At 40.1% G+C, this 25,101-nt stretch overlaps 2 protein-coding genes across 2 annotated transcripts in view; one reads left to right on the plus strand and one right to left on the minus strand.

Annotated features, from left to right (window-relative positions):
- lama1 (laminin, alpha 1) overlaps nt 1-4,196 on the minus strand; it is a gene marked incomplete at its 5' end in the record, with an annotated part of 61,524 nt that extends 57,328 nt beyond the window's left edge. The window contains 2 exons of the mRNA XM_079489894.1: nt 3,184-3,651; nt 4,118-4,196. Coding sequence (XP_079346020.1) covers nt 3,184-3,651; nt 4,118-4,196 — 547 coding nt within the window. The remainder of the gene's footprint in view (nt 1-3,183; nt 3,652-4,117) is intronic.
- Nucleotides 4,197-16,699: 12,503 nt separating this feature from the next.
- LOC306913305 (formyl peptide receptor-related sequence 4-like) lies at nt 16,700-17,737 on the plus strand (the record flags this gene model as incomplete). The annotated part of the gene is made up of 1 exon (XM_079489895.1): nt 16,700-17,737. One exon carries the CDS (start codon nt 16,700-16,702, stop codon nt 17,735-17,737), a length of 1,038 nt encoding a protein of 345 aa, XP_079346021.1.
- Nucleotides 17,738-25,101: the final 7,364 nt, after the last annotated feature.

Consider the following 25,101-nt stretch of genomic DNA (forward strand, 5'->3'; position numbering starts at 1 on the left):
AAGAGGAACAAGACCTCTCACATTTCCAGATGTTCTGAGTAGGGACACAGGACTGACTGACTGACTGTGAATGAACTTGGTGTGGCAATGAGCAAACAGTGGAAGCAGCCTGTGCCGCAGATCTCGAGGGCACTCGAATCAGCCGATTCGACCGTTATCATACCATCTTATGGGCCCAGTATGGCCATACTGGCATACTCACCATAGCCTGGTCAAGGTTTCCCCCTGGTGGACGTGTCATTTCCAACTATTGTCGGTGCATGGAAACTAGGGGCTACTAATATATACTATTCTCTGCCTATCGGGACATAACTCGGACGGCGCTGAGTCGGGTCTGGTGGCCGTCGCAACACTCGGCACGGCGACTCGCTCGGCTAGCGCCTCGCTCGCCGGTGCCTCACGTAGCTCAAGGCCACCAGACACGGCGCGCCTCCGTCAGGACATCAGTGATAATGACAATCGCTGATAATGACATACTGAAACAGTGAGTATGCCAGTATGGACATACTGGGCCTATAAGATGGTATGATAATGGCCCTTGTGGGAAATTCATCTGTGAGATTCTCTGAATAATTTGATCTCCATACAACTTCTCTCAGAGCAATGCATTTTATTGTCAACAAAAACTATTACATCTTTCAGGCATTATTTCATCACATAAAAAAGATCTCCGTTCAACTGACGTCTCACATGAGCTCATGAGATTGACATGATTGACATGCTAGGTCTGTCTTGCAAAAAAAGCTGTCTTTAATATCACGTTGGTCAGAGGTATAATACTAATCTATATGTCAACCTGAAAGGATAATGAAAATTAAACGTAATTTGAGGATATAGCCAAACCCTTGACTAAAAGTTCCACAGACAATAATTACCTTACATGTGTGAAGTAATATACCTAATAGACTTTGTGATTCTCAATCAGTAGTTCCTAATAAACAGTGATATGCTAGCAGCTTCGTATGAATTCAGTTCCCCATTAGCACAGCTACACGGTAAAATCCTCATCCTCACTTTATCCAGTTGCCACTCTTCTTGAGTGTGTGCACGTTTAACCAAATGGACCGATATTCACTTGCATAATGAAACCAGCAGAGGTCGTGGCTTGACAAACAATGGTGAATGTGATAGTATTGTTGTAGTGGAGTGAGAGTTCACAGAATCCATTCCATAGATGGGCTGCTTCCTGGGGCCTCTTCTTAATGATATCCTTGTCTGAGGAAAACAAAAGCAAAAATACAAAAATGCTAATTTATATTTTATATTTTATACTTGCAATTTCTAGACGCTCACACAACATGTGATCTTGTAGATCAGGTATTTTTGTATTATGATACATTATTTTTTACCTGTTCTGGATCAAACGCATGCAGTTTTGCATTCCGGTTCCGTCTCAAAGCGATTGTCGTTTCCGCCGCAGCCTCCATACCAGAACTTAATACATCTTTTGTCCTGTTTGACATAGGACCATTTTTGAGTCCAGGTACCGCAGGTACCTGCCTGCATCGCTGGCTGGTTACAGATAACGCATGCAGTTTTGCATTCCGGTTCCGTCTCAAAGCGATTGTCGTTTCCGCCGCAGCCTCCATACCAGAACTTAATACATCTTTTGAACTGTTTGACATAGGACCATTTTTTAGTCCAGGTACCGCAGGTACCTGCCTGCATCGCTGGCTGGTTACAGCGACGGTCTGGAGAAATAGTGCAAGAAACATGATTTCAACCTTTATATCATTCTTAAATCTTATTCATTGGTTTTTAGCTAGCATCAAACATGTTGCATCAAGGCTTAACCACACAACAAGCCCTATCTTGTACTTATACTTTTATTTTTTATTTTTTTACATATCCACTTATATAACGACAATAGGGACAGCAGACAGTGTTGCCAGATTGTGTGAAAGAAATAACCAACCAAATTCAGTGGTGGTTGGCGGTCTTGTTGTTGTTGGCGGTGGGGAACGGCACTTCAAAAAGGAAGGACATGACATGTCAATGTTGTGATGGAATTCTACACAGTCAGTCATGCATCTGTTGTTGTCTGCATGCAGTGGTGGAAGGTAACTAAGTACATCTACCTAAATACTGTCCTTAAGTACAATCCTGAGGTACTTTTACTTTAATTTAGTAGAAGCCATTTTTCATTACATAATCATTCTACTCCACTACATTTCTAAGGCAAATATTGTACTGTTTACTGTACTAGAATTATCTGAGAACAACTTAATTTAGATCGTATTACAAAACGTTTTGTAATACCACCGGGGAAGTAAGCCCTGATTTATATTTAGACAATATGAAAATAGCACATCTAAAATCGCATTGTGATGCGTTGTGAGCTTGTAGATCGGCTAGTTTTGAAAAAGGTTGATCAATTTTGAATATCTTTGCTTGGTATACTGTCAGTAAATGCAGTATTTCTACTTGTCATGGTATTTCTACTTTTACTGAACTCCTCCCACCACTGGGTGCATGTATGAATGCCTAACACAATACACATGAGCAATTCCAAACACCATGCTGAAAAATAAACTAAAATACATAAAAAATACTACTACTGATACCACTTCATTAAATAATAACTTTATTAAGTAATACTACTCACCTCATCTTTTAGGGTTTTGGTCTGTGTGTGAGAGAGAGAGAGAGAGAGGGGGGGGGGGGGGGGGGGGGGGGTAAGTGAAGAATAACAACCATGCACAACATGTTTAAAGATGGGTATGGGAGTCAAGGGGAGTTAAGAATTCAGAGAGCAATACACTGATATTAAAATTCATATTGACAGCAAATCATATGAGGCAGTGGGGTACACATTTTACTTAAGTACTGTACTTAAGTACAATTTTGAGGTGAGTACTCTACTACATCTCGGATTTCAAATATTGTACCTAACTCCACTACAGTTAGTTGAATCATTATAGTTACTTTATAGATTCTGATTAATATTACAATGTGACACACAATGTGTCGCATCACAACTCATTGTGAGCTTGTACATCGCTATTTTCAAAATATAATTTTACATTTGTAAACTTGAGTAGTACTTTTGATACATTTTGAAGCCAATACTTTTGTACTTTTACGTGACATTTAAGTGACATTTTTCTTTCTTAAAAAATGGTTGTCTACTCACAATTTCTCCGATGATTTTGTCCAAATTCCTCATTTCACATATGTCGTCACCAGGAGCGTTGAGGTGGCAAGCCATGCTTGTTCTTTCCTTGATGCCCACGGTGATGAATGTGATGCCGTGATCTCTCTTGGCTGCTTCGACCGCTCGTCTTATATCGTCCCGGCTTTCGTCGTCCGTATACAGCAGGGCTACTCTGATGTGCCTATCCTGGGACTCTCTCCGGTAGATGTTGGTCATTTTGTTGATGGCATCGACGGTGTTTTGGTCCGATTTTATGTATCTGAAATTTCTGATGGTCGTCTGGACTTCCACATCGCTCAGCTGTTCACTGAACGGCTTTGCTTCGATTATGTCGCTGTACTGCATCACAGCCGTCCTTCTCTTGAGGCTCTTTGCGCCCAGACGCTCCTCGAGTTCGTGGAGACGCCCCACCAGTGCCATAGAATTCGACCGCTCAGCGATAAAGTTGCTGGCCAAGACGTGGTCAGAGCTGTCCAGCACAAAGGCGAGGTCCAAGACTGTGTGCACAAATATAGGGCACGGTGATGAGATAAAGTAGACCTTTAAAGCATTCACCATTACTTATAAGAGTGTGCACCCTAGCTGTGCTTATCAAGGTCACAGAGAGGCAGAAATATTTCTATATATAGTGTCTGAAAAAGTAAAGACACCTTACTTGAGTGAAGACACACACCATACACATGCACTTAATGTGACACTATACACACCACACCATCACATCCTCAGGGTTAATCTGACTCTGAAAGCGTTCAAGGTCCATTTGGGTCCATTTTGTTAAGACAGAGTTAAATAAACCCTGAGGATTTTACTGTGCACATTACAATGGTACGGTGGTTTGAGATCTTCCTCAAAAACATAATGAATGCTTATAGCCGGTAATGTCAATCTATGTGCTTATGAACAGAAACATGCAACAACCAGAAACATAATTGTTGATATACAAGTTATTCATAATTATCTTGCCTGGGCACTGAGGCTGCATGGCAGAGATGCTGGTCAGCGCTGTGAGGACCAACATCAGCTTCATGGTGGGGGACACCATTGTCCCAACTGTAGACAAGAACATAAATTATTATTAATTACATGAGGCAGAGTCTAACAATTCTGAAGAGGAAAAAATATTATTATTATTATTATTATTATTATACACCATTGTCCCAACTGGAGACAAGAAAATCACTAATTAATCATATTAAACACATCTTTCCCCCCTGTATAGTCTACTTGATTGGTAATAATCCTAATAATTGGTAATAATGCACATTAAAATGTAAATAATGCTATAAAGTCTTTGTGGAGCCCATGTCTAGAATGTTGCAAAGTATTACTGCATGCATTATAATCTGCAATAACACAGTATAGCCTAATTCAGTAATATGCACTGATAAATAGTCATAATGGTTTATAACTGTAATCGTAACAGAGTTTTAAGCATTTCATTCTGACTTTTAAGGTCAAGTTTCATCATTTATGATTGCTGAGCAGTCCCAGGATCATATTGTACTATAATTATCATATACATCATATTAATTGAATGCATTATATTCACTGTTATGCATTATATAGTGTTATTTAAGGAACTATACATGGTCATAGCGATAGCAAGCTTTAATGTGCAAAAAAATAACCCACAAAATGTTTCTGCCTGCAATATTACTTTACTTAAAGGACAACTTCACCACTTTTCAACCTATCTTCATATAATTGGTCTTTCTTCACTAATGTTCATGATAAAATGGCACTTTTTTCCCTACTCAGTCAGTGTCTATAGGAGGGCTGTGGGCACTGGGCAGTTAGCCAATCTACATTGACACGTTGTGAGCTTGTAGACTGTTTTAACTATTCAAAAATGTTTTGCAAAATAGTTTTTTTTTAAAAAGGCAAAGAAGTTTAGGGATGACGAAATGGAGCCCATATACTTCCCGTGACATCGATGGTCGAATCCAAGCTAATAGAAACTGCAGGCTTTCTATTGCTGAAAAGTTACAATGTGATAATGGAAGCCATCATTCTGGCGATAATAAAAATCAATTATATATATTTTCGATCTTGCTTTAAAAAAATCTGCCTCACAATTATGTCAGTGGAAGATGGGTTTCTGTATGACATGACATTATAGACATAAGCTTAAAATAAGTTTTCCTTCTTGGTTTTCCATGTGCCATATAGTACAATGGCATACAAATAGAGTATAGAGTGAGAAAAGCATGAGAGATTGTGATGACTTACAGTTCGGAATCCTTTGGGAGTGCAGAGACTTGGTGCGGCGACTTGTTGAGAGCAGATGGAAGTGGTGAAGTGGATGCCAGGGACAGAAGTCAGCAGCAGTAGTGGCAGTTCTCCTGTGGTGGAGAGAGAGACTCTAACATCTGAGCAATCTCCCTCCTTATTTATAGGAGGAGAGACCACCCCAAAACCTGCAGCCTAAGCTTCGGATCCGCCCTCAGTCAATGGCAGAATGGGCTGGACTTAGTTCCCAGCGTCTGTAAGAAGATGTGTGTCCAAATATGGAATACGGGGAAGCAATTCATACAATTTAAATATAATATGAGAACATAAACTATTAGCTCTATGAAATGAATTGAAATGAAATTAAATGAAATGAAATCTATATTTACCCAGGGTATCTGGGCTAAGCTCAAGAACTTGTTTCCAGCCAGGCCCTGCTCATAGAACACATTTCATCGTAGTGGTTGATGCCTTGTTCAAGGGCATTTCAGCGGCTATCACTTTGGTCTATTCAAATGCAAGCTATAGGCTGGTGGAAGGCTGTGCAGAATAATAAAATTACACTTTCACTGGCCATAGGACGGTGCAGTAGGTATCCAGACACTCCTCATATAGTAATTAAAGTGTTGTTCTATCTAACTGACTTTTTACTTCTAAAATGTTACTATTTCTTGGTTTCTTTCATAGAAATGTGCTTATCGTGTACATGTGGCGTGTCAGGCACGACTGTGAATCTAAGTGTAAAATTTAGTTGCTGCTGACGCATTCTCAAAAACAATTAAAAACAACCTCGTTATGAGGTGATGAGGAGTCCTCTTGCATGTGCATGATTGATAACTATGATTTATGTAAGTAGAAAAATAAGCATGTTATCAAATGTTAACAATTAACATATTTAGCAACACAATTTCCAGTCACCTTTTCAAAACAGCATTCTGTACTCAGGGTGTTTAACAAAGAGTGAATCCATACATGTCCACAGAAGCAATATGCATACAGTGGTGGAAAGTAACTAAGTACATTTACTTAAGTACGGCACTTAAGCACAATTTTGAGGTATTTGTACTTTACTTAAGTATCTCCAATTTCCAATACTTTTACTTCTACTCTACTACATCTCAGAGGCAAATGTTGTACACTACATTTGAAAACTTTAGTTACTAATTACTTTGATTATTATGACAAAACATACATTAACCACTTCAGCCCTGTATGCACTTTGGCCAATTGATAATAGCCGATCTACAAGCTCACAATGCGTCGCATCATAGATCGGCTATTTTCAAAATATTTTTCATACATCTGAAAACATCCACTATGCAGACATTCTGCATAGTGAGTACTTTCTACTTTTGGTACTTTAAGTATCTTTAAGGTTTTTTTTTCTTTTTAACATTCCCTCAAGTACTTCTACATTGCAAGCATTGATACTTTTACTTATGTAAAACATGCAAGTACTTTTATTTTCACCACTGTTTGCATGTCAGTGACATTTAAAGATCTGAATGGAAACAAACAAGAATGATGACATCAGTAAAAAAAAATTAAAAAAAAAGAACGAAAAAGAAAAAGACAAAGGAAAAGCCAAGACACACACTTAAGAATGTCTTTAAAGTTGTATTTTCAGATATCACATTCACCCGCTTTAATTAATTACACTAAAAATAATGAAAGTGTGATCTTCTCAGACAGAAGAGAGCCTGCACATCTGTGAAGATCACCTTTGGCCTCCAGACGATGGATAAGAATCTTCTAGAGAAGATAATGTACGTCTCATATGGCTATATATGGTGCGTGTCTTGAGTGTACAGGGTTTGATGAGGTCAGATCAACAACATATGGAATTTTAAAATGCATGTTGTAGTTCCTTTAAAAGGTAACTAGTAATGGGTAATATATTACTCAGAGGTCAGAGGTCAGATCAACATGCAATTCATTCTGTACTTGAGTGTACAGGGTTTGATCAACATTTGATTTAGCTATTTTGTCTCATCTGTTTAAGGAAATAGGTAGCTGATATATTGCACTTTTACCTTAGCACTAGGTATACTCTTGGTTGCTTGTTTTTGCAGAAAATGCACTAAAGACTTCTGGTGATTAGTAGTTTTTGTTCCCTACCTATGTTGAATACACTTATTGTAAGTCGCTTTGGATAAAAGCGTCTGCTAAATGACTGTAATGTAATGTAATGTAATGTAATAATGAGGTTAAAATGTCTTAAGAGCAGCTGACCAACTGGACCTGGTCAAATAGGTCGTTGAGAAACATCTCGATATCTATCTAAAAAGAATTCCAGGATCTTTATCTGTCTGCCTGTGTATCTGTCTCTCAGTATGTAGAAATAAGGAGATCAACTGCTGGACTGTTTGGCACCAAACTTTGTATACATTGTGGTGGTGGTGGTGGTGTACAAATTGACCATGCAAATCATTTCATGGGTTGGTTTCAACATCGGTATGTATATACAGTAGGGCCACTCAAGATTAAGAACAATCCATTTCCATAAGATTGTGTATAGCACAGCAGAGCAGGTGGGTACCCCAGCACTGACAAACAGCTCAGCTGGCTTGCACTGGAGCTCATGCAGTCACTACTCATTATAAGCCACAGTCCATCATCGTCTACAGGCTTGTTTGTAGTGACACCACAGGTGGGCAGTATACCGAGGTATACAGAAAGATTTAAAAAGTGAAATCTTCACCGCTACTGAACATTTTCAACACAGCATGTTTCCTTGAGCATACAGCTTACGCCACTGTCTAAATACCTGTATGTCCTTGTCATCAGAGGTAATTTGAGATACTGTATAAGTGTATATGGCTATATGGCCCAAAGATTATATCTCACTGCAGACACTAAGGATAGAACCAGAGAGATAGAAGTCAAGAAAGGTTATTGTCTGTCTTCCCTGCTTCGTACAATCATCATCTTACTCCTTTTAGCTTTTTATATTATTACCACTGCTGAACACAGATTGGTGGTGGATTCGCCCGGTGGATCGAGTTCAGACGTGATTCATCAGTTTCATTGACACTGTGGCCCTCGCACATTGTAAGATACAGCGATTGCAAGACATTGTGACAACAATTGTGATCCTCTTGCTTTGTTTTCAACGGTATCTCAACAGTTGTATTGACTCAATCAAATTCACCATGGAATGTGACAGTCACCAGACCAAGCATTCTAGACAGCAGTGGTGTAAAGTAACTAAGTACATTTACTTCAAGTACTGTACTTTCGTGTACTACAAAACATATACACTAAGCACTTCAGCCCTATATACATTTCGGCCATTTGAAAATAGCAGATCTACAAGCTCACAATGTATCAACATATGGAATGTCTGAACAGGTCAGCTCCATATATGCAGCGGGGGCGGTGTCTTGAGTGTACCGGGTTTGATGAGAGGGCCCAGGTAGGGCCGGGCCTTAATTTTCGGGCCTGTTGAGAACTGCACGTTTTCATAGTAAATGCGACTTGCGGTCGCAACAACATACATTAAACACTTCAGCCCTATATTCTGTACATTTCGGCCATTTGAAAATAGCCTATCTACAAGCTCACAATGGCCCCTTTTCCACCGGTTGGTTCCCAATGGGAACCGGTTCAGTTCTTTTTGGTTTTTAGTCCATGAGCCAGAGTTCCAAAATTGGAACGTTAATTATGAATTGAGTGGGCAAAACGGTTAAAGTGTTGTCAAGTAACTTAAGTAATATACTACTTTCAGTAATATTATTACTTTTTTCCAGTAATATGTAACTTAACTAGTTACTTTCACATTTTGAGTAATAATATTACATTTACTTTTTTCCAAAAGTAATATTATTACTATTTTCACGAGCCTTGGTGGAACTGTGGGTTTGAGTGTTTATTTATAATGGTAGACTGGATAGGGGTCAAGTTGCTTTGCAGACTGCTGATCCGCTCTACAAACTACATGATAAAACTACATGATAAAACTACAGGATAAAACTACATGATAAAACTACAGGATAAAACTATGTGATAAAACTACATGATAAAACTACAGGATAACTACAGGATAAAACTACATGATAAAACTACTGCATACATTTGCTGCTGTTTTACATTGTGTCGTTTATTTCAGTCAAGTTGACATGCACTGCAGGGCCTTTATTGCCCTATAGCACTTTGTTTATTTTTTGTGACAAATTTATATATTTTTTAAAGCAGCTATAGCATTTGTTTGCTTTAATAAACAACAGAAGTTGTTCAAAGATTGCGTTTCATTATCTTTTGCCCAGGTGTGGTTTTCATTTAGACTGTAATGAATTAATTCATACACAGTAAAAGTCTTAGTGTTCATTTAATTCAAATGAGTGTACAAACGGACCCATCATCATGTGTACACTATACAGTACACTTTTTAGAGTTAAATAAACACTGCAGAATAGGGGAGGGGGGACTGCTAATGTTGAAAATGCAAAGTAAGACTTTTGGGGACAAAATATGCAATTACTGGAGGCGAGAGAAAAAAGTAATAAGTAAAGTAATAAGTAACTAGTTACTTTTCTCAGGGAGTAATAAGTAGTGTAACTTTATTCCTTTTTTTTCAAGTAATAAGTAGTATATTACTGTTAAAGTAATATTTTGACAAATTAGATTGTTATCACCATGAAACTTCCTCAATTGAGTACTTACAGGAAGACAATGATTTATTGTATTACAATTTTTACATTTTTAAATATGCAAATGCATTATGTAGGAAAATATGCAAAATAATCGAAAATATGAAAAAGCTACTACTGTGGAAGAGTTATCATGTATTAATTTACTTATTGATCCTATAAACAATTTAATATAGGTCTAGTTTTTCCCACCAATTTTGGAGCTCTGGCTCATGGACTAAGAACCAAAAATAACTGAACCGGTTCCCATTGGGAACCAACCGGTGGAAAGAACTGAACCGGTTCCCATTGGGAACCAACCGGTGGAAAGAACTGAACCGGTATTACATACAGTAATTGTAAATCCATCATATTGAAAGTAATAATTGAACTAAGTAATAATTTATAGTAAAGAATAAAAAGACAGTAAAGAGAGTAAAACTAATCCTAGTCAATCAGCTGTTCATAATCTTGCAGGAGTGACTGCTTATAGCAGTGCTTGAACTGTATATTTTAATATCTTTGCACAGTTTAATGTCTATACATTTTCCACCACTGGGCAGACATGTTTTTAAATTAGGCCTATAAATACTGCAGGAATCAATTAATCCAGCAGTCCGGTGAATCCAGCAATGCAGTATAGAACTAAAAGACTAAAAGTTGTTTACTTATTTTACGTTTGGTTGCACCCTGAAAATAGCACAGTTTTGCGTGTTAAGCTTGTAGATCTGTGATTGTCACTGCATGCGACAGAGTGTAAAATCAGCAATTTCCGTCGACAAAAAAAGATCAACTGTACAATTTTAGTTGACTAAAATTCTATATTTAGTCGACTAGGACTATAGTAAAACTAAAACTTTTCAGAAGACAAAAGTATGACTACAACTAAATTCTAAACTAAATATATAACATTTCTGTCCAAATTAACACTGTAGTGGTCTGCCGGTAGTACCGTCCGGTAGTACCGATGAGAATGGATTTTTACGGCTCTAGCAGTGATTCCGAAATATATTAATTTCATGGACCTCCCGTTTCACATGCATTAGGCTACGGACCTCGATTTAATGGCATTTCTATCTCTGGTACCCCAATTTATATTGTGAAACCACTGTTAATTTAACTCTGAGAGTGTACAAATGGAACCAAATGGACCCATAAGGGTCCATTTGGTTCCAAACTATCATTTAGCTGGGGACCCCCTGCAACTCCCCCCGGACCCCACTTTGGGAACCACATGCTCTAGAGCACAACCCTTGGGACAGAGGGTCAACTTTGTGCACCAATATATTGCACACTATAGTCTCATTGTGGCGTGCGGTGAGCTCGCAGATCGGCAATTTTCAAACAGACAATGTTTCAATATAGGGCTGAATTAAGTGGTTAATGTATATGTTTTGCAATTATGCCGCCCATCCGTCGTACCTGAACGTACGTTATTTTGTTTATTCACTGAAAACACCTTTCTGAACAAAACGTAAAGCTGTTGAAGACATTGTGACGACAATGTGATCCATTTGCTTTGTTTATAAACAGTATCTCAACAGTTGTATTGACTCAATGGAATGTGATAGTCACCAGACCAAGCATTCTAGACAGCAGTGGTGTAAAGTAACTAAGTACATTTACTCAAGTAGGCCTATACTGTACACTACATGAGCTTGTAGATCTGCTATTTCCAAAAGATTGGTATACATTTGATAACTTCAAATGGGACATTCTGCATAATGAGATGAGTTACTTTTACTTTTGGTACTTTAAGTATATTTTGATGCCATTAAATGGTAAATGGTGCATTTACATATCGCCTTAATTTATCCAATTAAGGCTCTTTACAGAGATTGTGCATTACATTCACCCACACCGATGCCGGAGGAAACCATGCAAGGCACCAACCTGCACATCGGGAGCAATTAGGGGTTCAGTGTCTTGCTCAAGGACACTTCGACACTAACTCTGGGGGAGCCCGGGTTCGAACTGGGAACCTTGCGGCAAGGTTATAATAGTCTTGGGTTTTTCATTATAGTTTAGGTTTTAGTTAGTTTTGACATTTTATTTTCTAAATTAGTTAGTTTTAGTTAGTTTTTAGAGCGGGTTTGCTAGTTTTTATTTAGTTTTTATTTTGGTGAAAATACTTAGTTTTAGTTTAGTTTTAGTTTTTTTTCGTACTTTGTGTTTATTTGTCAGGTATAGGATTAAAAAATCACACCCGTGTGAACTGAGTGGTGTTAGGTCTTATATAGACTGATCAGCTGTGGTCTGACGTAATGTCTGACGTAATGAAATCACACCCGTGTGAACTGGGTGACCATAGCAACCGTGCTCATTTTTTTGGTACAGACAGACAGACAGACAGACAAACAGACACGTAAACTAACAAAGCCAGTTGTAGGAGTGGTTTACACCACTCAAAAAGATCAGAGTAATAAACTCGGTAATAAAAGTTCGAAAAAGTAACTTTGGTCCATTATTTCTCCACTTTGATAATACCAATTGGAATTATGTTTTATATCATTTTAATCGTTGTCACCTGTACAACGAGGTATAGATTGTAAGGATCGGGCATTCGTGGAATGAGCAATACTGCTAAACGTACAGTAGCGCCTCCAAAAAACCCTTGCTTTAAGATGCTTAGTGGATTGGATGATTGCACTCTCCCATAGTAATAAGGAAAAAACACAAACACAATTTTTACACTCAGTGTTATGGAACTCAGTAGTAGAATATCCAAAATCAGCCACACCTCCTCCTCATCCTGGTCACCAACCTAGACACACACACACACACACACACACACACACACACACACACACACACACACACACACACACACACACACACACACACACACACACACACACACACACACACACACACACACACACACACACACACAGTTGCCTCCTCACTGGTCACTGTCCACTTCTACCAAGACTCTTCTCTGGCTGACGTCTCTTCAACACTTTGAAACAGGTAACTATGCTTTTATTGTATTGTCTTTATTATGACATGTAATGATTGATATCTAGAATATAGAGCTCTTTAAACTATTGAGACCTGAAGGCTGATTCTTCCAAAAGCTTTCTAAATCATTCTACAGAATTATTTACTAAATCCAGAGTTCTCAGACTTTTTGGTGCCAAAGGCCCCCAAAATAATACCTATTTGAAGAGCAGAGCGGCACAAACTGACGTGCTGTGAGCTTGTATGTCTGCTATTCTTGTGCACACACACACACACACACACACACACACACACACACACACACACACACACACACACACACACACACACACACACACACACACACACACACACACACAGTTGCCTCCTCACTGGTCACTGTCCACTTCTACCAAGACTCTTCTCTGGCTGACGTCTCTTCAACACTTTGAAACAGGTAACTATGCTTTTATTGTATTGTCTTTATTATGACATGTAATGATTGATATCTAGAATATAGAGCTCTTTAAACTATTGAGACCTGAAGGCTGATTCTTCCAAAAGCTTTCTAAATCATTCTACAGAATTATTTACTAAATCCAGAGTTCTCAGACTTTTTGGTGCCAAAGGCCCCCAAAATAATACCTATTTGAAGAGCAGAGCGGCACAAACTGACGTGCTGTGAGCTTGTATGTCTGCTATTCTTGTGCACACACACACACACACACACACACACACACACACACACACACACACACACACACACACACACACACACACACACACACACACACACACACACACACACACACACACACACACACACACACACACACACACACACACACACACACACAATCTTGGATCCAAATATTGTACTTTTAACTCTTGATTATTATTACAAAACATGCATTACCCACTTCAGCCCTATACACATTTCGGCCATTTGAAAATAGCCAATCTACAATCTCACAATGTGTCACATTGGGACGCATTGTGAGCTTGTAGATCTGCTATTTTTAAAATATTTGTATACATTTCAAAACTTGTGTTGAAATTGGACATTCTGCATAATGAGTACTTTTACTTGTTTTGTATTTCTACATGATTGCAGTATTGTTACTTTTACTTAAAGGGTTAGTTCAGATTTTTGGGACCTAATGCTGTAGTAATATACATTAATCTAGTGGTTGCAATTAAAGGTATTAATAGATTGCCCGAGTCCCGTGGTGGGAGTTCTGCTCTGGTTTTGGTGAATATTAAGTAGTTCCAGTCATTTGATGGGGGTCTGGGGGCCACACAACTAGAAGAATTGCCCCTCGGGGCACACCAGGCCAGGTCAGGTTGTGGCCTCACCTATAATAGGCCAATGTGAAAAGGGTGCCATTTGTTCTTACACCATTGATGGCAATTGGATGATTTGAGGCATTTTGTTCCAAAAATGTGTTTTGCTCACTGCGTTCATGATTTGAGGTCCACCAGTGACTTCATTGTTAGGCAGATTATTTTTAAACAAGATTATTTTTTTATTTTATTATTATTTATTTATTTATCCTATGAAACACAGACTGAGTAGGAAAAAAATTGTGACATTTTATCATGAACTAATTATTAGTGAGGACCAATTATATGAAGGTAAGTTGAAAAGTGGTGAAGTGGTCCTTTAATATTCACCAAAACCAGAGCACACCAATCCCACCACGGGACTCGGGATCAATTAATACCTTTACAACCACTCTAATATGTAGTATTTATTAATACCTTTACAACCACTATAATAATGGTGTAGTATTTATTAATATCTTTACAACCACTATAATAATGGTGTAGTATTTATTAATACCTTTACAACCACTATAATATGTAGTATTTATTAATACCTTTACAACCACTATAATAATGGTGTAGTATTTATTAATATCTTTACAACCACTATAATAACGGTGTAGTATTTTCTGCAGCTTTATGTCCAAAAATCTCAACTCAAACGGGGAAAACTCAAACGGACATTACTTTCCGAAATTACGTCATAGGCCAGCCAAGTCTATGGACTTTAATGTTTGTTTAGGGCCTAACTATAAATGCTATGGACTTTGTTTGTTTATTATTAGGGTAATGTTTTGCCAGCCAAGTCTATGGACTTTACTGTCTTGCAGCTATATATATATATATTTTTTCCTTCTTCTTCTTCTCCTCCTCCTTCCGCCAAAAATAGCAGTTCTGGCTGAACCGGTCGGTTTTCGTGAAACGTGGGAATCTGGTAGAGGGCCATGCCAAATGGTGACTATGCGAAGCCCATGACCATTGGCCAAAGGGTCGCGCTATAGCACTCAATTGAAAATGCAAACTTTGAACGTGCATAGCTCATGAACTGTTTGACCGTTGGCAATGACACTTTGACACACATATGTATCTCCTCATGCCAAACAACTTTCGTGTTCTGACTTTTGACCTCTGACTTTTAGATCACCCGCCATTTTGAATTATATGAAAAACAGTTAAAATGTATCTCCTCCCAGGATCTTTGATCAAAATGCACAAAAACGCCTACACGTGAACTTTGGAAGTTTGGACCTATACGGACAAGAAATCGTAGTAAATTAGTCTTTATAAGCCAATGGAAATTGCTGTCTTGTGAAAATTCTTCTTCTGCCTCTAATACATACATGCAGCGTCATATGCTTATGTTACTTTACAGTATAGTAGAGGGTCATGCCAAATAGCACTGAAAGCAGTATTACTCCAATTGGCCAAAGGGGGGTGCTATAGCAATTTTTTGAAAATGAAACCTTTGAACAGGCTTAACTCATGCCTCGAACATGTGGAAACATGGTTTCCACATGTTCCTTGACTCATTGGGAACACATGTGTCACTTTGATCAGTAAGCTATGGAGCTATGGTTTCCGCCATTTTAAGCAGTTTAAAAAATGCTTATATACCTGATTTTCTGCCTGGATTTTTGAGAAATTTGCGTGAAACGTCCTACACACCATCTATGGACCATTAACTGAAATCCCGGTTGAAGAGATGTTTGTACGTGAAAAGATTGACAGCAAACACACTGTAGTAATCCATAATGACATGCCCAAGGGCAGGTCACACATAATTGTCATCAAAAACACTGAATGGTTTTGCTGTTTACAACGGAATAACTGATTGTGTCCATGTAGCTCAGTCAGTAGAGCTCTTGCCTTTGGAGCACAAATCATGGGTTCAAATCCGGGCACCGCCAACTCAGCCCATGATTCTTATTTGTTCATATTGTTCTTATTGCGTATTGTCTTCTTTCTTGGTCCCGCCTTATCGCTGCTTGCAGCTATATTTTTCCTTCATATTGTGATATAAAAAATTGTCGTATAGTATTATGAATACTTATAGAGTCTTCCTGAATCCTAGAGCGGTGCTTCTCAAACTGTGGTCCGGGGATCCCAGGGGGTCCTTTAGGGGCTCCAGGGGGTCCTTTGGCGGCTCCAGGGGGTCCCCAGCTAAATGTGTTGATGCAGCACTGTAATCAGTATCACTTGAACCCAATATGATGTACATCAGCATTCTGAACAATAGGCGATCTACAAGCTCACAACGTTGTGTGCTTGTAGTTCGGCGATACCGTATATGTGTGTGTGTGTGTGTGTGTGTTCATCAAATCTCCTTGTAGCAAATATGTTTATTATAATAATAATACATGGCGTGTTAAAACAAAGCATGTACCTTATATTCATTGTTTTGTTATTTTTGGGTTTCAGGACGATGGAGATTATGACCACAGCTGCTGTTTATCACGATGACTGGATGGATCTGTCTGGGAGCGGCTCGGGAGACGGTGAGGATGATGATGATGATTATTATGACTACAAAGTCTACAAATCCATCGGCATCATGTCCGCGGTCATCTACAGCCTGGTCTTTGTGCTCGGCGTGTTGGGGAACGGTGTGGTCATCTGGGCGACGGCCTTCAGGATGAAGAAAACCGTCAGCACCGTCTGGTACCTCAATCTCGCTGTGGCCGACTTCCTGGTTACAGCCTTCCTGCCGCTGAGAATCACAGAGAGCGCTCTGGACGGCCTCTGGCCTTTTGGCTGGTTCATGTGCAAAATGGATGGTCTGGTTCTTCTCATGAACATGTATGCCAGTATCTACACTCTGGTGCTGATCAGTGTGGACAGATGTGTGTGTGTGGTGTGTCCAGTGTGGACCCGGAACCACCGCACCGTCAGAAAGGCATCCTGGGTCAGTCTGGGAGTCTGGGTGATGGCCATGGCTCTGAGCACCCCTTACTTTGTCTTTAGGGACACAGCGGGTGATGAGGTCTGGTGCATCGACGGCTATGCATTCACCATCAGAGGCGTCATTACTAACTTCCTCATGGGATTCGTGGTTCCTCTCTCCGTCATCGTCTCCTGCTATTCTGTCATCATCTACCGGCTCAGGAATAACCACTCGCTGGCCGGCCAATCAGGTCGCTCCTTCAAAATTATAGCAACTGTTATTGCCGCATTCTTCCTGTGCTGGATCCCCTATCACATCATACGGCTGATTAGTCTGTATTATAGGGAGGATCTGATAAAGGACAGTGAAACACTGGAGGTTGTGTTCGCCTTAATGTTTCCCATAACCCTCACCCTGGCTCTTGTCAACAGCTGCCTGAACCCGCTAGTGTACGTGTTCAGTCAGGGTTTCAAGGACGTGTTCCACAGCAGGTCCATGACCATCCTAAAGGTTCTGGAAAAAGTATTCGCTGAAGAGCCTCCTCAGACACTCCCACAGACACAGCCGTCACCAAAATGATCACCCTGTCTGATATAGAGGGTCCGCCCGGAACCCAAGACCTAAGCCCATAACCGAGAACCACCCAGAACCCAAGACCCGAGCCCCTAACCGAGAACCACCCAGAACCCAAGACCCAAGCCCCTAACCGAGAACCGCACGGAACCCAAGACCCGAGCCCCTAACCGAGAAACGGGCCGCAACCCAAGACCTGAGCCCCTAACCGAGAACCGGGACGCACCAAACTCTCACAATGGACACTTGAATTCATGGATAGCCAATCATTTTACAAATAGCAGCATTTGAGAATTATTGGCTTTAAAAATAAACTAACAATAATATCCAGGAAGTTATATGTATTAGGTCGCCGGCCCGCATCTCAAAATATGTTGTTCCAGGGACCCCCCCAGAAGCAAAGATTTGAGTTAAAAAAGAACAGATTTGCAGAACACATTTCCCACGATTTGTCAACAGCTAAAGTTTAAAATAATGGTTAAAGTGGTTAAAAGCTATATTTAATAAGGCGACACACATCCGTTCCAGGTCTTAATGGATTAATATGTAGAACTACTAATGTATTTTCTTCTCAGTATCCTAAATGTTCTCAAAGATTGAAACCATTGAAACCTTGTGCCCATTGAGAACTGTGGGCACATATGTGCATATGTTCTGGGAATGTTCCAGGGTCAAGACATTCTGGTCTCGAGTAGCTAGGACCTTATCTGAATTGTTTGCAATCGAAGTACCATGTCTCCCTCAGATTTTGTTATTAAATGATGACTCCACACTCTCCTTACCAGTCACGCAAAAAAAAGTATTCTTTGCTGGAGTTACTGCTGCAAAAAATCTCCTGGTGTCTAGATGGAAACCTCCTCATAGTCTTTCTGTAAAAAAATGGAAAATACTATTTCTGAATGTATTAGGGTTGGAAATATCAATTGCGAGAGCTAATGGAGCAAAAAGGCAGTCTATTGAAGCACTTACAGATGCGGTAGAAAAGGTCAAAGCACAACTATAATGTCATATTTTGTATGTATGTATATATGTATGTATGTATGCTCACTTTTCAACCTTATTGTGAAGTCTACCAGCCAATATGCCTATATATTGTAATATGTTGAACTAACTGATAAAATGTATTTTCTTGTTGCAACGATAAGTGGAACCTTGGGGAGGGTGGGGCGATGGGGGATTTGTAATGAAAATGAAAAATACTTAATAAAAATTTGGTCACAAAAAAAAAAAGATTGAAACCATGATGGAAAGTAACTGTTATTTAAAAAACAGTATTTTTTGGAGCTTCTCTTTGACATGATGCATCTTTAATGTTTGAGTTCTTATGTTTCTCCTGCTCTCCTCCTTTTATTGTCTCCACCAGGCCGAAGGCATGGGGAGAGAGTATGTTTTGCACTCCGTCCGTCCGTGTGTGTGTGTGTGTCCGTGTGTGTGTTTTTTTATATTACTCAATTCTGTCCAAAAATCTCACAAATCGTTACACAGTATCTCTATGGTCATGTGCGCAAGTCGGATCTGTCCGATATTTCATATTCCATCCTAATTGGCTATAATTGGCTTTCACAGTTTGCAAGATTGCCCCGTTTTGAACAAAAGCCTCAAATCTTTCACACATTTTCTTACTAGGCTGAGGAATATATCCCACCCTTTTCACATTGGCCTGTTATAGCGCCACCAACAGGTTGATTTTTGCTAAACACATTTTTGGAACAAAATGCCTCAAATCATCCAATTGCCATCAAAGGCGTATGAAGAAATGGCACCCTTTTCACATTGGCCTATTATAGCGCCACCAGGAGGCCACAACCTGACCTGCCCTGGTGGAGACCTGTGCCCCGAGGGGCACTTTTTCTAGTTTAGATTTCAGGCGCTAACGCCCGGGATTCAAACTCGGGTCTCCCACGTTAACCACTAGACCAAAGGGATATCTCTATGGACATGGGGAGATATTAGACTTTTGAGGCCATCATGGGCTAGAGGTATGTAAATATGTTTATCAAGCTAGTCTGTTCATTTGAACTAGTTAAAGTGGTGTAAGGACGATGCATAAAACGGAAACAGAGAATTGGTTCATTATAATCTCACATTGGTATGAATATAGCAGCAACCTCCACTCAGCGGTGGCCGAACGGATTGAACCACTACGATGAAATGTGTTCTATGAGCAGGGCCTGGCTGGAAACAAGTTCTTGAGCTTAGCCCAGATACCCTGGGTAAATATAGTAATCATTTCATTTCATTTCATACCGGTATATCCCGGCAGAGACGGTAGAGTAAACAAACTGATACAAAGGACACCTGCGGAGTATAGGGCCCAGCAAAATATCCCAAAAGGGGCGTAAACATTTGTCGCTTCCAGCTCGCATCCTTGCTGTGGGGCAAGTAGGACCCTAGGAGAAACGGTAACAGGTCATCTCTCTCCTTTGCCAACTCGCCCCCGCGAAAAGTGAAGACTGCTCGCCCCGGAATTTCGAAAAGTGAAGACGGCTCTTCTTGGATAGCTCGCCCCCAAAGCATGGATAGCTCGCCCCACAGCGTGGATATCTCGCCCCAAAGCACGGATATCTCACCCCATGTTTATTTCATGTTTATTTTACCTTATTTCTCATATTAGAACATTTAGAATCAATGTTGTTTGTCAAAGGAGAACATTTAGAACCTGTTTGTTGTTGTTGGTCAAATGAAAATGATGCATGGATAATGAATGGCTCACCCCCCTCCATCTGGAAAGGTGTTCCATTCAGAAACACAGATCAATCACTTTGATAGAGTGACATGATGAGCTTATAGCCACAGTGACTTTTCCACGCTCGGGACTGAGAACCACTTATCCAAAACACTGGTTTTTGGTTCCTCTGACAACTCTTCACTTACTAAAGTACTGCACTATACATAACTTGAGTATTTCAATTTTTGTTACAGAACTGCATGGCAGGCCTATTATCTCTAATAATTCTAGCATATATATTGCTTATAAAGTAGTAAACGTGATGCCTGGCTATATGTTCCATGCAGCTGTGTGCTGCCAGTGGCTGCTATCTGGCATGCAGTGTTGGTGTTGTTTATAATTTTAATCAAATGTTGACATTAAATAGAATAGATATTATACGATACAACCCATTTAGGCCTGACCTCAAAATGTAATCAAATTATTCTAAATCCTCCAGTTTTCTGAGATAAATATTTTCACGATTTTTCAAAAATAGCAGACCTACAAGCTCGTAGCGCATTTTTTCAATAGCTAAATTATAACATAATGTTTAAAACACCAAAAGGGGTTCCCGCCCTTAACCATGTGTACATGCATGCTTCTGCAACCGGCGGAGTTCATGATAATGATAATGTATTGATTGACAAACACAGACGTGCAACATTCTTCATTCTTCAAGAGCCACTTTAAACCCCATTTAGACCTAAGTTTGATTCTACAAATGTCTTCTAAAACATGACAGTTTTTCTGAAAAACCATTTGATTGATTGATTGATTGATTGATTGATTGATTGATTGATTGATTGATTTATTAACAGTTTGCAGAATTACAGTACATTTCAAGTACAACTCAATACAAAAAATGTTAACAGTGAGTGGACGACACCATAAAGCATTACACTTGTTGTACAATAGGGCCCACCATTTTCAATTCATCAAAACATTTAGAGACGTACGAATATACACAACTATATAGTCAAAAATAAATCATCATAGGAGGTAAAAAGGGAAAAGAAATATACAGTGAGGGGAAACAGGGGTGGGTGGGGGATTCAGATTTTACGGGGGCTATATGTTTCTATGTCAGTGGGTGCTCAAACTATTTCATTTCAAGGACCCCCAGCCAATATCATATGAAATTAGCTGCCGACCCCCATCTGAAAATATGTTGTTCCAGGGAAGCAAAGATTTGAGTTAAACACATTCGCTCTGATATATTCAAAGATTTGGGCCACATTTTCCCGATTTTTCAAAAATAGCAGACCTAAAAGCTCATAGCGCGGCACCGAGTGCCGCGCTATGAGCTTGTAGATCTGCTATTTTTCCAATAGCTAAAGTATAGTAATGCTTGAAACGCCAAAAGGGGTTCCCGCCCAAAATGTGTTAATAGCGAAGGCCTTAACAATAAACTGGCACCGGTTAGAATACAACTAACTGGTGCAGTCAACACACAAGAAGACAACGCATTCTCCTACAAGTGTTCACAATTACATTGTGGAGACTATGGGCTCCATTTTCGTCACCGCTAAACCCCTTATCCCTAAACCTCTTTGCCTTTTTTTTACTATTTGCAAAACATTTTTGAATAGTTCAACTAGCCAATCTACATTGACACGTTGTGAGCTTGTAGACTGGCCATTTTAACTATTCAAAAATGTTTTGCAAAATAGTAAAAAAAAAAGGCAAAGAAGTTTAGGGATAAGGGGTTTAGCGGTGACGAAAATGGAGCCCTATGTCTCTCTACAATAATAATACAGTTTATTTTATATTAAACGTTGTAGCCAACACTCTTCTTACACAGATTAGAGATGTGATGTTCGTGAACGAATCGGATCATTTGAACGGCTCTTTGAAAGGAACGATGGGATCCGGTTCACAGTAGGGAGCCGTTCCTTTTTAGAGGAGGAGGGGGCAGGGGGGTTTCAACCAGGGCCGGTCCTGAGCAATCTGGCGCCCTAAGCAGGATACACTGGGGAGGCACTGGGGGGGACACTGGGGAGACACTGGGGAGGCACTGGGGAGTCATTAGGGAGGCCCTGTGGAGGCACTGGGGGGACACTGGGGAGGCACTGGGGGGACACTGGGGAGGCACTGGGGAGTCATTAGGGAGGCCCTGGGCAGACATTGGGGAGGTACTAGGGAGGCACTGGGGGGACACTGGGGAGGCACTAGGGAGGCACTGGGGGGATACTGGGGAGGCACTGGGGAGTCATTAGGGAGGCCCTGTGGAGGCACTGGGGGGACACTGGGGAGGCACTGGGGAGGCACTAGGGAGGCCCTGGGCAGACATTGGGGAGGTACTAGGGAGGCACTGGGGGGACACTGGGCAGACAGTTTTTTTTGTTATCCTCAGTTTTGCTGGACACTGTCACAGAGCAAAAGACCAGGTCATTTGGGATATTCTTCTGTGGAGACTACCCTGCACATCAAGAGGAACAAGACCTCTCACATTTCCAGATGTTCTGAGTAGGGACACAGGACTGACTGACTGACTGTGAATGAACTTGGTGTGGCAATGAGCAAACAGTGGAAGCAGCCTGTGCCGCAGATCTCGAGGGCACTCGAATCAGCCGATTCGACCGTTATCATACCATCTTATGGGCCCAGTATGGCCATACTGGCATACTCACCATAGCCTGGTCAAGGTTTCCCCCTGGTGGACGTGTCATTTCCAACTATTGTCGGTGCATGGAAACTAGGGGCTACTAATATATACTATTCTCTGCCTATCGGGACATAACTCGGACGGCGCTGAGTCGGGTCTGGTGGCCGTCGCAACACTCGGCACGGCGACTCGCTCGGCTAGCGCCTCGCTCGCCGGTGCCTCACGTAGCTCAAGGCCACCAGACACGGCGCGCCTCCGTCAGGACATCAGTGATAATGACAATCGCTGATAATGACATACTGAAACAGTGAGTATGCCAGTATGGACATACTGGGCCTATAAGATGGTATGATAACGGCCCTTGTGGGAAATTCATCTGTGAGATTCTCTGAATAATTTGATCTCCATACAACTTCTCTCAGAGCAATGCATTTTATTGTCAACAAAAACTATTACATCTTTCAGGCATTATTTCATCACATAAAAAAGATCTCCGTTCAACTGACTCATGAGATTGACATGATTGACATGCTAGGTCTGTCTTGCAAAAAAAGCTGTCTTTAATATCACGTTGGTCAGAGGTATAATACTAATCTATATGTCAACCTGAAAGGATAATGAAAATTAAACGTAATTTGAGGATATAGCCAAACCCTTGACTAAAAGTTCCACAGACAATAATTACCTTACATGTGTGAAGTAATATACCTAATAGACTTTGTGATTCTCAATCAGTAGTTCCTAATAAACAGTGATATGCTAGCAGCTTCGTATGAATTCAGTTCCCCATTAGCACAGCTACACGGTAAAATCCTCATCCTCACTTTATCCAGTTGCCACTCTTCTTGAGTGTGTGCACGTTTAACCAAATGGACCGATATTCACTTGCATAATGAAACCAGCAGAGGTCGTGGCTTGACAAACAATGGTGAATGTGATAGTATTGTTGTAGTGGAGTGAGAGTTCACAGAATCCATTCCATATATGGGCTGCTTCCTGGGGCCTCTTCTTAATGATATCCTTGTCTGAGGAAAACAAAAGCAAAAATACAAAAATGCTAATTTATATTTTATATTTTATACTTGCAATTTCTAGACGCTCACACAACATGTGATCTTGTAGATCAGGTATTTTTGTATTATGATACATTATTTTTTACCTGTTCTGGATCAAACGCATGCCGTTTTGCATTCCGGTTCCGTCTCAAAGCGATTGTCGTTTCCGCCGCAGCCTCCATACCAGAACTTAATACATCTTTTGTCCTGTTTGACATAGGACCATTTTTGAGTCCAGGTACCGCAGGTACCTGGTACCGCAGGTCGCTGGTTACAGCGACGGTCTGGAGAAATAGTGCAAGAAACATGATTTCAACCTTTATATCATTCTTAAATCTTATTCATTGGTTTTTAGCTAGCATCAAACATGTTGCATCAAGGCTTAACCACACAACAAGCCCTATCTTGTACTTATACTTTTATTTTTTATTTTTTTGCATATCCACTTATATAACGACAATAGGGACAGCAGACAGTGTTGCCAGATTGTGTGAAAGAAATAACCAACCAGGTCTATGAGAACAAGCCCAAAAGAAGCGACTAGGCTATTTGAAAATAGCAGCTCACAAAAAAAAGCTCACAACGCGTCGCGATGCGTTATGAGCTTGTAGATCTGCTATTAAAAACAAACAAAAAAAGAAAATAGATAGATAAAGTGTAAAATGTTGGTTAAAGTGGTTAAACACAGGTGAATGTGTTACGGGTCTTAATGGGTTACGTTACTGTATGTGGTTACTAGTTAGTTAGTGGATTTGAATCAAACTGCTGCTCACCTGCATGGCTCTTGGTCTGAGTGCGTACACGGATCTCCTTAGGCTTAACAGCACCATCGTCTTCTCGGGCCTTCTCAGTACACATATTTCCGAGGATACCTTTCTCAGATTCTGAAAAAAGAATATATTTTACGATATATTTCAGATAACAGGAAATGCTTTAGATTCATGTAAGACTTGTTGTAATTTTATCTTATAGCCACCGTTGTGCAACAACATTTGTTTTT

The sequence above is a fragment of the Electrona antarctica genome (assembly GCF_951216825.1).
Source record: "Electrona antarctica genome assembly, chromosome: 20".
Classification (NCBI taxonomy): Eukaryota; Metazoa; Chordata; class Actinopteri; order Myctophiformes; family Myctophidae; genus Electrona; species Electrona antarctica.